The sequence below is a fragment of the Vombatus ursinus genome, unplaced genomic scaffold (genome assembly GCF_900497805.2).
Source record: "Vombatus ursinus unplaced genomic scaffold, bare-nosed wombat genome assembly UNPS02014941.1, whole genome shotgun sequence".
Classification (NCBI taxonomy): domain Eukaryota; kingdom Metazoa; phylum Chordata; class Mammalia; order Diprotodontia; family Vombatidae; genus Vombatus; species Vombatus ursinus.
The window spans coordinates 2212902-2230989 of NW_020954719.1; the positions used below are offsets into that span (position 1 = coordinate 2212902).

The 18088-nt window shown below is 36.8% G+C and overlaps 1 protein-coding gene across 2 annotated transcripts in view; it reads left to right on the forward strand.

Annotated features, from left to right (window-relative positions):
* Window positions 1–18088, forward strand: part of TMTC1 (transmembrane and tetratricopeptide repeat containing 1) — a 309040-nt gene that overhangs the window by 38174 nt on the left and 252778 nt on the right. For both annotated transcript variants that reach the window (XM_027844461.1, XM_027844462.1), the window contains exons 2-4: window positions 10866–11043; window positions 15179–15252; window positions 17839–18015. In XM_027844461.1, the coding sequence (XP_027700262.1) occupies window positions 10866–11043; window positions 15179–15252; window positions 17839–18015 (429 nt within the window). The remainder of the gene's footprint in view (window positions 1–10865; window positions 11044–15178; window positions 15253–17838; window positions 18016–18088) is intronic.

Sequence of the window (18088 nt, forward strand, 5' to 3'; positions counted from 1 at the left end):
AAGAGAGCAGTGAATGATGCTGTGGGGTCAAATCAAAGGAGGGGAAAGTGAACTCTGTGGTCTCAGAAAGGAAAGCATCTACAGATGAATGGGTAGGGAGGAGAGGGGAAAGATTGAAAAGGGAGGGGAGTAGAGAAAGAAGCCTTACTTTGGAAGTGCAAGGGGGTTTCACTGATGAATGCTTCTGTGAGTGAACAGAGTTGGTTGATGAAAGAGATAAGGATTACACTGAATGAGATCTGGGGAATTCATTGCTTAAAAATTCTACTTGTCCTGGGGAGTGGGGTAGGGTTGGGTTGGAACCCCTGGGGATAATTTGTATCTGAAGGAGTGAGAGAGCAGGGACACAGGGAGGAAATTTCCTAGTAAATTTTTTAAGAAGGTCAACAAGAGAGGGTATCAGAGCTTAGTGGTGGGTGTAATCAGGGACATGGGGCAGGAGGGGCCCTACCACAGGGCAGTGTCATCTCTGACCCCTGCAATAATTGTTATTGTTCTGGAAATGAGGCAGCATGGAAGAGGGGAATCCGTGAGGCAAGACCTACAAGGAACATTTTTAGAAAGAATTAGCTGCAAGTACCTAGAATAGATACCTTGGAAACTTTGATTGTATGAAGAATACAGAGAATTGTAGGGGTCTTGTATCAGATAATGAGGGTCTAGAGTAAACAGAAAGAGAAAATGAATAATGAAAAGAAAGAAATACTTTTAGGAAAGCCACACAAAAACAAAATAAAGAAATTAAGGAACAGGACCAGCTGAAGGAGAGGAAAAGAAGTGAGAATATCAAGTAAGAAGAAGGGATCAAGAGAAGGGGGAAAAGAGCTAGTGGGAACAAGGCCTCCTTGAAAAAAAAGATGAAAATAAAGTAATTGAAGGAACGTAATACAGTGTTACAGCAGAAGAGGGAACTTGAACCTGAAAAGCTTCTGCACAGACAACATTAATGCATCCAGGATAAGAAGGGCAGTAGTGGAATAGGGGGGAAATCTCTTTATCATTTTCCTCTGATGAGGGTTTGGTATCCAAGATGTATAAATTATACGTATTATATATAATATATGTATGTATATGTATGTATATATGTGTGTATGTATATGTATGATGTGTATATGTGTGTACACAAATATATGTGTGTATATGTTTATATATATAACTAATACCTATACTCCACTCTACAATGATTCCAACTGGATATGTGGTTTTAATATAAAAGATCATATTATTAAAAAATTGGAAAAGAAACAGATCATGTACCTCTCATAGCTATGGGTAAGAGATATATTCTTAACCAAACTGGCAATAGTGGCAATTACAAAAAATAGATAACTTTGATTACTTGAAACTGAAAAATTTCTGCAAAGACAACATTAATGCATCTAAGGTAAGAAGGGTAGTGGTTGAATGGGAGAATCTTTGCCTTAAATTTCTCTTGTAAGGGTTTGGTATCCAAAATATATGAACAATGTATATGTACACACATACATATACACATATTATATATATATCTATACACACACATATTGTTAATCTGCAACATTTGCATATTTAACTTCCATGATTTGAAGCATTTGTGTGATTTTATTAGTAACCTCATTTTCACTTTCATGTTGGTGACTGTACACACTTGTGGCATACACAGCAGAAAAAGACTGAGAGGCATGATGCATGCAAGTTTGTGGAGTGACTGCTATCCTACCTTCAGTGGCCTAGTTCACCTTATCATGGTAAAGAGTTTCTCATGCATTTGGAGTGTTGAAAGTGATGTCGAGACCTTGCCAGTCTCAGAGTCTTTCAGCATGAGTGACTGAAGTCCCAGCAACCTCTCCCTTGGTTTTCAGAGGGTGGCCAAAGTAGAGAGGTTTATAGCAGTATAGTATTGTCTGAAATAAATGTTTTTGTTTTTTTAAATTGAGATGTTAGCACAAAAGGTCACATAATTCTAGGTAAGAAAAAACATTTTGCATTTTACCAATTTTATTGTGTACTGCTGTAACTGTGTTAGGAAAAATGCATATTATCAGAATTAATGTTTTGTTATAAAGAATTGTGTGCAGAAAAGTATATATTCAGCAATCTCTAGTGAAAGATTATAGTTTTTGATGGTAGCAGGGACCTAACCCCTATTTCCATACACTTTCAATGTATCAACATTCCCATTCTTTACTTTCATACTGTTTTATAGGAATGTTACACCCACGAAAGTTGAAGATTGAGTGTATATGCGTGTGCATATACCTACAGGCAGAGTAACAGTGTTTGGAGACAAGTACTTTGAGGGAGCCATGTGATTAGAAGAGGCCCGAGGAAGCCTGCCTCATAGCAGGAAAGAGTCAGCAGAGGTATGGGAACCTGGAGGACTATATAAATATTAGCCATCCACAGTTAGGGGGTATGATTACAGATTTTTATTATCTGAAGATTTGCATAAAGACTTGCCTTCTATCTTTATTCAAATTGTTGATAAAAATGTTGAAAAGGACAGCTTTGCAGTTACCACAGTGTTTTATGGAGGAGGAAAAAGCTTTAGCTTTGGAATCCAAGGGACCAGGTTACAAAGACCAACTTAGCTTTTTGATATTTACTGTCAGGGCTAGTCAATTAATCTGAGTGTATTGGGAGCTCGAATTGATTATTTTAGCTTTTTTGGTCAAGGCTGGTATCTTTTCTATGAGGGTGTGGCCACTGCACATGCTACCGCTTCTTGGAACCACAAATGAGAGTTGGATGCAAGGTGTATGGCTGTGAGAGTTAGAGTATAAAGTGAGCACTACAGAATTGACACTTTTGAATTGTGGTGGTGGAGAAGACTTTTGAAAGTCCCTCGGCCAACAGGGAGGTCAAATCAGTCCATACTCAAAGAAATTAATTCAGGCTATTCACTGAAAGGTTAAATACTGAAGCTGAAGCTTAAATACTTTGGCCATATAGTGAGAAGATGGGGCTTCTTGGAAAAGACCATGATGTTGGGAAAGATTGAAGGCAAAAGGAAAAAAAACCCTGCATTTAATAAACAGTAAAAGAAAAAAAAATGGGCATTTCCATATACACAAAACAGAAAAAGATGATTGCATATAGCTCAACTTTTTTAAAAAAAAGTATATAATTGAACAAGATACTCCTCCCAGGATAAGTTGATCACTTGATATCTTATTATCTTGCTGTTTAACTCAGCTTTGAATATTCAACACCTTCCCAACTTTCTCTCCCACTTGATTAGAGGGCTGGAATAGAGAGCACCAAACTTCTCCTAAAGCTTTCCTTTATAGAGGGCATAGATCAAGACTTTCCAGGTCACTCTTCATTTTCCATCTGCATCTCTGCTTGCTTTAAACTCTATGGAACACAATTTCTTCAGTGTCCTTGCTGGTGTCATCTCGTGTCTCCTCCTCACTTCTAGCTTCCTTTTGTGTGTTGTCTTCCCCATTAGATTGTAAACTGTTCTTTTTCTTATTTGTATCCCCAGTGGTTAGTATACTACCTTGCACACAGTAGGCACTTAATGCATGATTATTGAATTGATTTGAACACATTACTTCCAAACTGCCCGATGTCTCTGTTTGCTTTTGAAATTCTTTTTGTTTGCACCTGTGCATTTTCTTTTAAATATTTCAGTGACCCTCCCTTCTTTTCTTTTTTTGGGGCAACATTATTTTTAGACTACTTTTTCTTCAAACTTTTCCCTGCCAAACAACTGAAAAAAGAGAGAACTCTTATAATAAACAGTCATGCAAAATTTATATTCTTATAAATAAAGTCACACAAAATCAATCTACACATTGGCCATATATGAAATTGTATGATCTCTTTCACCTGGAGTCTATCATATGTAACAAAAGGTGTTTTGTTAGGAGGTGGATGGTAGCTTGATTCATTATCTAGAAACACATTGTAGGGTTTCTTCCTACTTGTCTGTGATATCTGGGGAGTCACAGAATTCCCTTTTTGATCAGGAAATGTTTTTCTTTTCTTTTATAGATTGTGATAGTAGCAGAACAAATATAAAACTTATTCATAGTGTTGTAACCTCTCTGAGTTTTTACTTATTCAATGACCTCATGTTTCTTTCTGGATTATTGTCTTCAATCAATCAACAAATGTTTATTAAGTGCCTATTAGATGTAAAGCACTGTGTTAGACCTTGGGGATACAAAGACAAAAGTAAAACAATCTTTGCTCTCAATGAGCTTCTATTCTATAAAGGGAGACAACATTTATATGAATAATAAAAACAAATACAAGGAAATTTCTTGTCAGAGACACTGGGGTTATCAAGAAAAATCTTATGTGGGAGTTGCAACTTGAGCAGAGGTTTGAAGGAAACTAAAGATTCTCAGACAGGGATGGAGAACCTCTAAGTCCCCAAGTATGGCCCTTTGTCTGAATCCACACTTCACAGAACAAATATCCTTAATAAAAGGATTTGTTCTGTAAAACTTGGACTCAGTAAAAAGGTCCCATCCAAGGACCTAGAAGGCCACTTGTGACCTTGAGGCCCCAGATTCCCCATCCCTGTTCTAAGAGATGGAGTCAGGAGGAAGTAAATTTCAGGCATGGGGGATAGACTGTGTGGAAAGACATTGAGTCATATGAGGAATCACAAAAAGGCCAATCTTGCTGGATCATAGAGATTATGAAGGGGAATAACATGTAATAAGACTGTTTAGGTAGATTTGAACTAGATTGTGAATAGCTTTACATGCCCAAGGTGTTTGTATTAGATCATTGAGGTAACAGGAGGTCACTGGAAGGTACACAATTAAAGTACTTGTATTGAGTTCACTTACCATTTGAATTATTTTCTTGTGAGGGTGTGGATATATACATGTAAGAGGCAACATAGTTGATAAAGATCCCAGTCTTAAAGTCAAAATTATCTATTTCGAGTCCAATCTCTAACACATTTTGGTTGTGTGACCTTGGGCAATCTCATTAGTGTCTCAGAGTTCTAAGACAACCTTGTAAGATTATAAACTTCAGAAAAGTTGTTGATCTGCTGTTGTTAAGCCCAATGAGGGAACTCTGAGGGCATGAAATAGAGTGCCATTTCCATATGGAGGGAATCTAGAATCTTTGCGGCACTCCAACTCTAAACCTATTCCCTACTTGAAAATGTTGGTGGACCAGTCAGTCCCCTCTGTGTTCCTACTCTGTGGAGCAGACATCCTGATGCACTCTAAAGACTCCTGAGTCTTGCCATCTGACTTACCACTGAGACTTTAGGATCTCTGGTTCTTTCTATCCTATCTGCAAATGAATCCTTCTAAATGTGTTTTCTCCTCAATTAGGATATGAGCTCCTTAAGAGCTGCTTTTTCTATTAGTACAGTACTTGACAAAATTAAGTATTTAACAAATGCTTTTTCATTCATTCATTTATTCATCTGGATTGGTGGTGGGACTTCCCTCATTCTACACTAATGAAATTGCAGATCTGGACTCCAAATAACAGTATACGTATATGTATATGTGTACATATATGTGTATGTGTATGTATATGTGTATATGTATAGTGTGTGTGTGTGTATATATATATATATGTACATATATATAGGGTATTGGAATGCTAAAGTAGAGAATCAAAAGATAATTGGAATAAGAGCCAAGTTTGGCCTTGTAGTATAAAATGAAGCAGAACAGGAACTAATAGAGTTTTTTCAAGATAACTCACTGGTCATAGCAAACACCCTTTTTCAATAACCCAAAAGGCGACCCTAGAGCTATCAAGGGAGTATTTCACGCAAAAATGGACCTGATAAAAGTAAAAAATGGTAGGGACTTAAAATAAGGAGAAGAGATTGAGAAGAAGTGGCAAGAATACACAAAATAACTACACAAGAAAGAGCTTTAAGAAAGTACTATATAAGAAATATCACCAATAACCTATAACTGCAATGGTGTGGTTATTCATTTAGGGCCAGACATCCTAGAGAATGAAGTCAAGTGGACCTTAGGAAGCATTGCTAACAATAAGGCTAGTGGAGGTTATGGAATTCTCGCTGAGCTATTTAAAATCCTAAAAGATGATGCTGTTAAAGTGTTGTACTCAATATGCCAGCAAATTTGGAAAACTCAACAGTGACCACTGGGTTGGACAAGGTCAGTTACATTCCAGTGCCAAAGAAGGGCAATGCCAAGGAATGTTCAAATTACTGAACAATTGTGTTAATTTCACACACCAGCAAGGTTATGCTTAAGATTTTGCAAGCCAGGCTTCAACAATATGCAAACCAAGAATTTCTCAAAGAGCAAACTAGTTTTCAAAGAGTTGGAGGAACTAGAGACCAAATTGCCAACATTTTCTGGATTATAGAGAGAGCAAGGAAGTTCCAGAAAAAATATCTACTTCTGCTTCATTGACTACATTAAAGCCTCTGCCTGTGTGGATCACACCAAAATGTGGCAAGAACTCTAAGAGATGGAAGTACCAGATCATCTTACTTTTTTCCTGAGGAACCTGTATGTGGGCCAAGAAGCAACAGTTAGAGCTGAGCATGGAACAACTGATTTGTTTAAGGTTGGAAAAGAAATACAACAAGGGTATATGTTGTCTACTTCTTTATTTAACTTTTATGCAGAGTACATCATGTAAAATGTCAGGCTGGATAAGTCAAAAGCCAGAATTAAGGTAGCTGAGAGAAATCTCAATAATCTCAGATATGCAGGTATACCAGTCTTGCAACAGAAAGTGAAGAGGAATTAAGGCTCTTGATAAGAGTGAAAGGGCAGAGAATAAAAGCTGGCTTGAAGTTTAACATAAAAATGAGTGCTAAGATCCTGGCAACTGTTCCTATCACTTCTTGACAAATAGAGGGAAAAGAAATGGAGGCATGTCAGATTTTATATTCTTGGACTTTTGCAAAGATCACTGCAGACAGTAACTGTAGTCATGAAATTAAAAGAAGATTACTCCTTGGAAAGAAAGCTATGGCAAATCTGTACAGCAATACTAGAAAGCAGAGACATAATCTTGCTGACAAAGCAAGTCAGAGCTATGGTTTTTCCAGTAGCAATGTATGGCTATGAGAGTTGAACTATAAAGAAAGGTGAGCCCTACAGAATTGATACTTTTGAACTGTGGTGCTGGAGAAGACTTTAGAAAGTCTCTTGGATAGCATGGAGGTCAGATCAGTCAATATTTAAAGAAATTAATTCAGGCTATTTACTGGAAGGTTAAATATTGAAGCTGAACCTTAGAAAGTTTGACTATATAGTGAGAAGATGGGACTCATTGGAAAAGACCCTGATGTTGAGAAAGGTTGAAGGCAAAAGGAAAAGGGGATGAGATGGATAGATGGTGCAACAGAAACAATGAACATTAACTTGGACAGACTTCAAGAAATAGTAGAAGATAGAAGGGCCTGGTGTGCTATAGGTCCATAGAGTCACAGAGTCAGACACAATTGAATGACTGAACAACAACAACAACAATACACATAGATATAATTCACAGCTCAAGACCACCGTGAGTCCTACTTTCAGTCTTGGGGGCTTCTCCCAAAACCTCTCAAATTTCAGTATGTGCCTCTTCTCTGGGTTTCTATATATGTCAGTAAGGGTACCCTCAGCTTCCTTGCAAGGAATCAGCTAACCACTTAGTTTGAATATAGGATAACATTTTTCCACATTGAAAGAATACATAACAATGTAATGAACAGACAGTAGCTCGTACATAGTCCAAACAACTCTCTTTCTATTGATAATTCCACCTTCCTATCAGGTACCCACATAATCTTCCAGATCCTTACACACTGCCACTCTGAGGTTTAGACTCATCCTCTAGGAGTTGTAGTTCATAGAGTGAGTCAGTCATTGACCTATTGAGTCTTTCTCATAACTATGTAGCTCTCCAGACCTACAATGCAACCTGAAGGGTTGTGTATTCCTCTAAAAGAAATTTGGTGTTTGAAGGTTGCTAGGATGGCAACCTCTTTCCTATTGAATAATTCATAGTTATAATGTAGGGTCAAATTTGCTACTCCACATGGTCACTAAGTCTTTTAGTGCTTCTTCAGCTAGGGGATACATATTTGCTCCTCTATACATTTAAAGGTCATATAGAGATTGAGGACTTAAATTTTTAAAAAATTCTGAATGTCACAAACACCAAAAAAATCCCATATAAATAGTGGAACAGGAAAAATGAATATATATGAAACCCTGAATATTATTTGTAGCTTGCTTTAAAAAAAAAGGTATTTGATAAATTCAACAGTTACTTCCAAAGTTGTCCTGCTTGTTTGTGTTTCCTTCTAACCTTCCTTCTGTTCTTTTCTGTGAACATTTGTTCCTCTATATACATCTAAAAGTGAGAGGGAATTTTAAAAAAAAGCATGTGTATTCTATAAATGTAGATACCACCCTAACTACCTTCCACCCCCACTCATATGTATGTTTATAAAATCATTTTCACTACCTACTTCAAAGCATTATTATAAGGAAATTGCTTTCCAAAGCTTCAAGCACATTGTCATGTGCTACCAAATGAGTTACATTGTAATTATATATTTATGTGCTTTTCTTTTTCTTTCTTTTTTATTAATTAATTAATTTTTACTTTTATACATTCACTTCCACAAGATTTTGAATTCCAAATTGTCTCACTCTCTCCCCTCCCCCACCCCAAGACTGCTTGCATTCTGAATACCTCTTCCCCCAACCTTCCCTCCCTTATATACAACCCCCTTCTCTTAACCCCTTCCCCTTCTATTTTCCTGTAGGGCAGGATAGATTTGTATACTCCTTTGCTTGTATATCTTATTCCCCAGTTGCATGTAAAAACAATTTTTAACATTTGCTTTTAAAACTTTGAGTTCCAAATTCTCTCCTTTCCTCCCTCCCCACCACCCTCGTTAAGAAGCAAGCAATTCTATATAGATTATACATGTGTAGTCATGCAAAACACTTCCATAATAGTTGTGTTGTGAAAGACTAACTATATTTCCCTCCATCCTATCCTGCCCCCCATTTTTCTGGTCTCTCCTTTGACCCTGTCCTTCCTCAAAAGTGTTTGCTTCTTATTACCCTCTCCCTAATCTGCCCTTCCTTCTATCATCACTCCCTCTCTTATCCACTTACCCCCTATTTTCTTGTAGGGTAAGATAGATTTTGATACCCAATAGAGTGTGTATGTTATTCTCGCTTTAAGCCAAATCTGGTGAGAGTAAGAGTCACTCGTTCCCTCTCACTTCCCCCTTCTTCCCTTCCTCTATAAAAGCTTTTCCTTGCCTCCTTTATGTGAGATAATTTGTGCTTTTATTTTTCAAGGCAAAATAACTGCATGTGATATTTTGACTTCCTTTCAAAAAAGAAGCTGTATGTGATAAAGACAAATTGATATTGTGTCTGTGAAGAACCAGTCAAAATACATAAAAGATATGTCCTATTTCCTACCTATCAAACACCTTGTTCTTATCCCCAGTGTTTCCTCTCCCTTTATAATATGTAGCCATGACTTCAATGTAAAAATCCAAGCCTTAGGGGAAAGGGTGTTACAGCTTGTTCTCTAGAGTGGAGAAGACTATACTAATTCTCTATTCACCATGATTCAGTGCTCACAAAATAGGGAATATGTATGAATTTTAAGTAAGAGTTAGTTTGTGGCTTAGACTGAGGCTGAAAATATGGCATGTGAAAAGATGGTTCCAGTAGTATGCGGGAATGGCTTGTCCAGTCCTCAGACTTCAGATGTGGAATATAAAATCTGTCACTCAAAATGTTTTTAACTTGGTTGAAACTGCCAAAATTTATGTTCATCTGGCAAAGCCTTCAAGAACTCAGTTACTTCCATGCCATTATGAGGCATTAGGATTTTAACTCAAATCAAAGTACCCAAAGGATTTTTGAATGTTGTCATAAGTTCATTACAAGACATTATTTGTAGAAATATGGATTTATATCCAGTATTGATAACTTTTCTCTTTAACCCTGTTTATTTGATTTATACTAGTAAGATTTCTGATAATTTCCTTAATCACTGGGAATTTGTTAGCCATTTAATAAAAAATTCAGCTTGCTTATTTGCCTGTACTTTGGTCATTGTTGCTAAAAGGTCTTGTGTCTTAAACTTCTTTATGAGATAGTAACTAAATTATGTTTCTATATTCATAATCTGTAAAGATGGATACCTGAGCCTCATGGAAATAAATAGTAGTTTTGCTGTGTTTCTCAAATGTGTAGATAGGGAATAAGCATTTATATGGTGCCTGCTATATGCAAGGTACTATATACTAAGATCGTTTTTTAAATAAATATTATTTCATTTGATCCTTACCACAAGCCTGTGAGGTAGGTATAATTGTTATCCCCATTTTACAGTAGAGGAAATTGAGGCAAACAGAGGTTAAGTGACTTGCTCAGGGGTCATATAGTTAGTAAGTGTCTGAAGCTGAATTTACTTTTAGATTTTCCTGACTACAGGCCCAGCATTTTATCCACTGTATTTTTTGCCTCTTCTCTGGTGTCTATGAATTTGCACCTCAAAAATAGTGTAGCAATAGCTTCTTGTTCCTTAGGAAAAACCCAGCAGTGAAGAATTCTCATCTGAGAAGTATACGTGGGGGAAAATGACTCAGCACTTATTCACCTGCTCCTTTATTTATGCCATAACAATAAATGCTCCACTATTATAAGCAATAATACTGTGCTTAATCCACAATTGAAATACAGGGGAAAATGGTATCTCCTTACCTAGACTAACCAGATGTTGGAAGTTATTTTTACTCTAACTAATTGAACAGTGTGTAGTCTTCAATGACAGTGTCCTTGTTTGAAAAGCTCTTCTGGTATTTAGTGGTAAGGATTCTATACTCTATTTGTTTCTAATACAGTTTCAATGTATGTATGTATGTGTGTGTTTTTTTCCAGGCTAAATGTATATTTGGCTGGCATGAACCCATTTTATTTCCATGCGGTAAATATAATTTTACACTGCTTGGTGACTCTGGTGCTGATGTACACATGTGACAAAATTGTCTTCAAGGACCATCGACTCGCTTTTGTTACTGCATTAATTTTTGCTGTGCATCCCATTCACACAGAGGCAGTAAGTAGCATCAATACTAAAAAATAATGGGCAGAAAAAGTGGGAAGCCAAATGGATATTTTCCCCCTAGTACAAAATCACTTGAACTTGAGTTCAAGAACAAGTGAAGTTGTGAGAAGAAAAAATTGTGATACATTAAGGTTTTTTTTTAATAAAATAAAACATTTATTTGACAACTTCGTGTAGGCTCAAAACCATCCTAGTGCTTTCTACTGCTAATTGATTTTCCAATTAAAACACCTTAGTCATTAGAAGTAGGAATAAAGCAGCACATCTGAAGAAATCCTGAGCCTATAGTCTATGTAAGAAGACAGCTTATATTAGCACTGCTTGCTGTTCTGTTCTAAATTTTTAATTTACCTTTTTCTCTCTCTGTCCTTATGTTTACCATGTATGCTATTTCAATGGTTTATTATGCTAATCCTTACACATTTTTAAAGAGGGCAATCAAAATTTAGAACTTCATTTCTTTATCAGATTCACAGTTTATGTGACCTACAAATTATATTCTGAGCTCCTTAATTAGAGACAACCCTTCTAAAGTAATGTTACTTGTTTTGTAAGCAGTGCTGTGCTGGTTATAAAACTGTCGTGAGACATTAACATCTGTCACTCCCTACTTTCCATTTTGGTCATGTTATAGCAAAAGCTATCTTCGTGGAAAATACCTACTGGTTTTCATGCACTGGTTTTTTTTTTTAATTTTAAGATTATACTGTGGAGGAGTAGTATATAGTTTTGAGAAAAATGACTTCCCAAGTCAAGTTCAATTGTTAATCTTTTTATATTTCTTATCATCAATAATAATACTGAAATATTGGTATCTGACATATCTAATTTTTCAAGGTTTACTAAATATTTTGCTTACAATTACTTGTGAAATACTTAGTGCAACTGCTGTTATTCCTGATTTACAAATGGGAGAATTGAGATATATGATTAAGTGACTTACTCAGGGTCCCAAAGCTAGTAAGATGCAAAGCTGAAATTCAGAGTAGGCTTTCATACTCTTAAGATCACATTTACCTCTTTCTTTGTCATTCTGCTCATACCATGCTGTGTACAGAGATGCCCATTGGTAGGCTTTTGCTCAGGCATGAAAAAGATAGATTGTGGGTTTATGCCACATAGATAATAAAGACCTATAATGGCGAGGTCTCCTGAATTGCTACTGGTAAGCAGTATAACTCCTTTAAAATCAATGGATGCATAGTCAGAGGCTCAATTTAAGTGACTTTCTCCAAGTCATATATATATATATATATATATATATATATATATATATAACTGTCAGAGCCAGGATTCAAACTATCATTTTCTGAACCAAGAGGCTGCCTGGCACAGGGCATAGTTAGGGAACTAGAATTGGAGTCAGAAGAACCTGGATTCAAATGTCACCTCAGACATTTACTAGTTGTGTGACTCCAGGCAAATCACTTAAATTCTTTCTGCCTTAGTTTCCCCATCTGCAAAATTGGGGGCAAGAGAGGTTGAACTCACTTATTAAGGTCCCTTCCAGCTCTAAATTTAAGAACTATGAAAAGCATAGTTTTTCTTTTCACTTTACTTCTTTTTCAGGTAAGTAATGTGAACCTCAAGAACTTGAGGGGCTTCTAAGTGCTCTAGCTGCATAGTTTAAATGACTGACCGTGGCATTGACTATCTTAGTTTTTAAAGTTATCATTTATAATCCTGACATGTTCATTTATTTTTTCCAAATTTCATATACTTCATTACCCAAAAAAACAAAACAAAACAACAACAACAACAACCAAAAACCAAAAACAAGAGAGGCATTCTGTTTTATGCTTAAAAAAAGAAAATTTACAGTGCTCAGCACAGTGCCAGGTACATAGTTGGTATTCAATATATATTGCTGGTTAGTGATGAGGTTTAACTGTGACTACATCTATATTGATATGCTAACCTGGGCAGTGTGGTGTCACAGAAATCACTTCGAATTGAAATCAGAACTGAGTTTGATTCCTGCCTCCATAATTTATTGGTACTTACTTCTCTGACCCTCAGTTTCTTTGTCTGTGAAATGAGGTAATAATAAAGTACTATTTAAACTGTATGAGGAAACTGGGTAATCTAGTGGAAAGGGCATTGGATTTAGCATTAGATTATATGAGTTACCTGTCTTACCCTTAGGTGTTCTGTTGTTGTTCAATTGTGTCAAAATCCTTTTTTTTTTTTTTTTTGGATGAGGCAGTTGGGGTTAAGTGATTTGCCCAGAGTCATACAGCTAGTGAGTATTATGTGTCTGAGGCCAGATTTGAACTCAGGTCTTCCTGACTCCAGGGCCGGTGCTCTATCCATTGCGCCACCTAGCTGCCTCTATGGTGTCCAATTCTTAATGACTCCATTTGGGGTTTTCTTGGTGAAGGTACTGAAGTGGTTTGACATTTCCTTCTCCAACTCATTTTATAGATGAGGAAACTTGAGGCAAATAGAGTTAAGTGACTTGTCTAAGATCACACAGCTTGTAAGTGTCTGAAGCTAGATTTGCTTTCAGGAAGGTGAATCTTCCTTACTCCAGGCCCAGAACTCTTATCAACTGTGCCATCTAGCTGCCCCACAATTCTGTGCATATTTCTGTGCATTAATAAAATTAGGAGCTTGGACTAGAACCTAGTCACTGGATGATTACTAAGATCTTTCACTTATAAATCGTGCTATGAGCTTAAGTATCATATAAATTTGAGATATAGGTGGGTATGTCTAAAGAAAATCTTACATCCTCATAGTACTTATCCCACTTCCCACATTTAATATTTGATCTTTCAACAGAGTTATTACTGTTGACAACTTGGCCATTCACTCCTAGTGAGGGACAAGTTGGAGTCAGCTCATACTGGGGAGAACAGATTGTTAAATTTTCACTGTGAGCATTTATACTGCAGAAATCTGGGAAACACTATAAATGAGGGCTTGATTTATTGTTTTGTTGATTGTTTAGACTTAAGAAAGTTATTGATAGAATGTGAATAATGCAGATTAAATTTAGAAGTGTATCAAGGGTACAGTTTTCTCCATTGGAGTACTGGTTGTTAAACATTTACCAGCACACCCCTGCTCTCAGCTCATAGGTCAACTCATAAAGAGGGCTCCTACTGGTCAGAATTGTATCCCAGAACTATATACCAAAACTGGTTTGTTTTGTAGCTACTATTTACCAGCAGAATATTACTATGCCACATTGTGTAAAGTTGTACTTCAGCGTACCTCGAAAACCTTGCTTTAGCCTTGCTCGCAATTAGTTTGAGAATCTTGTTAATCCTTGCTACACATGTCCAATTGTATTGTGATGCACATTACTTCAATTTCAGTAGTCTGGCTTTATTTCTGGAATTGATTGTGGCTGATCCTCTCTGGATCCTTTCATGATCACTAGGGCTTGGAGATTATGCAGCTGCTAAAATGCTAAGAGTCAAGTTGTGCAGTCTAGAGCAGATACAGACCTTTATGGCTTATTGGACAAAGCCAGTGGCTTCATAAGCCTCTGAATCTTAATGCCACAGGTATCCCTGTACTCAGTATGGCATTCTCCCAGAGATCATGCTGTTCTTTCACTCATTATATGTTAGCTAAGAAGTAGTATATTGAAATATTTCAGGACGACAATTTTGAACTGATATAGCCAAGATTCCATTAACAATGTCAGTTAAGATTGTGTGGATTAGCCGATGCTATAATAAGGTCTAGAGTGAAGGTTAGAATTTGGATCCTTCTGTAATCCCTTAGTAGACTGATGGTTAAATATATGGTTATTGCAGAGTTTTTTAGACAAATTTAGTGCAAGGGGACAGAGATTGGTCCTGTGATTTCTGTAGTATAGAGAGTTCTTAGATGAGAAAACTGCTCCTATCAATGCATTTTCTTTTCAAATTATAATCTTATAGAATTTCCTAGAACATCTTATTTGCCCAGGATGTGTCAGAGGCTGGACTTGAACTTGGGTCTTCCTGACTCTGAGTTCAGGTCTTTATCCACTATATCATGCAACTTCTTAGCACTGGAGAGCAAATTTCATAATTTTAGGTAGAAAAATTTGTGGTCTTTTCAAATGTACTTCCCCCCCTCTGAAAGTAATCTCTCTCTCTCTTGCCGCTCTGCCTTTTTTTCTCTGTAGGTGACTGGCATCGTGGGCAGAGCAGATGTATTAGCTTGTTTGCTATTTCTATTGGCCTTTCTCTCCTATAGTAGGTGAGTATCATTATATTTGTTCTTACTTTTGATCCATTTCTCTCCTTTGAGAACCCTTCAGTGTTTGTAGTCAACTTGAATCAGTTGACCTTACAGAGCAAGATATTTTTCTGAAAGAAAAAATTATGCTATCAGAAATGCTTTTTGTGTACTAGAAAGAATAGAGTAAGATTCTCTCTTTATCCCAATGCCCTACTACTTAAAACTATACCCATTCTTTGAAATGAGCTATAGGGTTAAAATGGACCCTTTCCCCCGTAATGTTGGGAAACTAAACCCTTCTTACCTTTCTTCTGTAATTTTTGACCAAGAACAAAAAATTTGGAATTCTAGCTTCCCCCAAACAAAAAAAAACATCAAACCTATGTACAGTTCTTTCACCTTTTCACTGAACTTTGCTGTATTTAATATTTCCTACGTCATTATTCACCTATTCCACCTCTTTCTCAGTCCCTCAATTATACCTTGCAAGTTAGCTCAAAGTTTAAGAGAAATTAGGATTGATCTGAAGCAGGGGTTCTCAAATTTTTTAAAAATTCCTTAATATTATATATTGTGAATATCTTCAGCAAGGGTAAATAAAGGATCCTAGGATGTATGGGTAGGATTTCTTTGTTGTTGGGAAGTAGAGAGTGGTAGTATTATCCTTATATTTTAACCATTCTGAAAAAATAGGATTTTCATCTTGCCACTGGTCTATTGGTATAGGTAGAAGAAATGGGAAAACGTGAATGAGAAATGTTGTTTTCCCTCATAGAATATATAACCTCTTTGGGGGTAACTTCTTGAAGAAGTGTTTAATTTTTGTCTTTATTTTCCCAGTATCTAGCACAGTGCTTCACACATTGCAAGTGCTAAATGAATGCTTTTTGATTGATTGATTGATTTTAGATCAAAAGGAGTTAGGAAGAAAAGATGGCAATACCAATCATGCTGGCATGGTTTCAGGAAACAAAATATGTCTAGGAATTGTGCCTACATTTCCATGTAGTCACGTAGACTCCTTTCACTGACCTCTTTCCCTGTTTCCCTCAAACATCCCTACTATGTTATTTTATTGCAGCTGGCTGGTATTCTGTCCCCTCCTTTTTCCCAGGTGCTAGGGAGGGATAAGATGCCAGTTGTCACTCTGCAATCTCCAGAACATGAAATGTTCACAAAGTTGCTGCTTGGTCACCCAATCAAGGAAGCAAAAACAAAAGAGACAGAGGTGAACAGGACAGGTACTCTTCCCCTTAATCAGCTCTTAGAGAGGCAGTTTAAAGGAAAAGCTCTGAAGTAAAAGGCTGATGAAGGAGTGGTCACCTCTTTTGCATACCCACTTAGTTCTGGCTCCGCAACCCCTGAGTAATCTGTTTTTCTTACTTTGAAGACAATAGAAGAGTTTTCATTATGAACTTTGTAGCAGTATTTCAATCATGCATGTGCAGATATTAGTTCCCTTCTAAGTTTTCGCTCGGTCACTTAGACTGAAACCAGGTTGGGAATATCTGAGCATAATTCAAGAACTGGCCTTCATAAGTTAACCCACTCGTGTTACGTTTGGGTACCTTATGACCTTGAATCTTTGGCAATTTGTTATGGTCATGATTCATAGACATACAGCATCACCAAGAAAAGCAGTATGATATAGTAGGCAGAACATTGGATTTGAAGTTAGAAATGTTCAAGTGACATTTCTAACATTTACTAGTTGTAAGATGCTGAACAAGTCACTTAATCTTTTAAGCCTCAGATTACTGGTAAAAATAAATAAATAAAATTTGCATAACAATGCTTACCTCACAGGGTTGTTACGAAGATCGAGTAAAACAATATATTAAAACACCTTGCAAACTGAAGTGCTATATAAATATAAGTTATTATTATTATTCTTGATGTCATTGTTAAAAAGGTAGGCTTTTGAGACAGGATCATTGAAGGACTGTATAATTTCCCAAATGTGGTCTAATTTGCTCTGTTATTCCTATGCGATTCTAAGCCATGCTCATTCACCATCTGCAGTGTCTGTTCAAGATATGAACTGAAATTCTAAAGTGATTGCATTTCCAACTGCATGTCTAGGCAGTAAGGTTTTTCATCTCCTTTGTTTTTATTATATGGATTGCTAATCTGATTCTTTGAGTGGCAGTGGATCTCAGGAAGGAGCTTCTCCTCCTTGCATTTTTCCATGACTTAAAGCAGTTGACACAATGTCATCTGCAAACAGAAGCATCTGGTGTATCTCATCATCTGCAAGGAAGCCTTCTTTCATTTGTACTTGGGTGACCCATTAAGAATTCAGAGGTTTTGGAGTCAGAGGACCTCAGTTTGGATCCTGGTTCTGCTCCTTACCACATATGGGGTGTGGGGGAAATCACTTTTGCCACTCTGGGCATTTCTGTCCTTACCTGTAAAATGAGGGGGTCGGACTTGATGACCTTTAGTGGGAATGGATGGGTGTGGCTCATCATCGTCAGGGCCAGTTCACTTAGTGTAAGCTGAAAAATATTTGCCCTGCTAGTGAGTTATCATCATAAAGGGAATTGTAAGAGCTACTTAGTAATGGTTCTCCTCCAGAAAACTGACTTTCAAACTTGTTTGCAGGAGCATGGATCTGCTTTACATTGGGGAGTGTTTTCCTCCTAAGACTTCTCCATTCTTTCTGCTGCTCAGTCTGTTTCTGGGGACCTGTGCAATGTTGGTCAAAGAGACTGGAATCACCGTGTTTGGAGTGTGCCTAGTCTATGATCTTTTTTCCCTACCTCACAACAGAGGTAAATGGTAAGTTGTTTTGAAGGTTTTCTTCTATATAGGCATACAAATCAAAAGTAGAATCATCTGGAACTTTATTAGC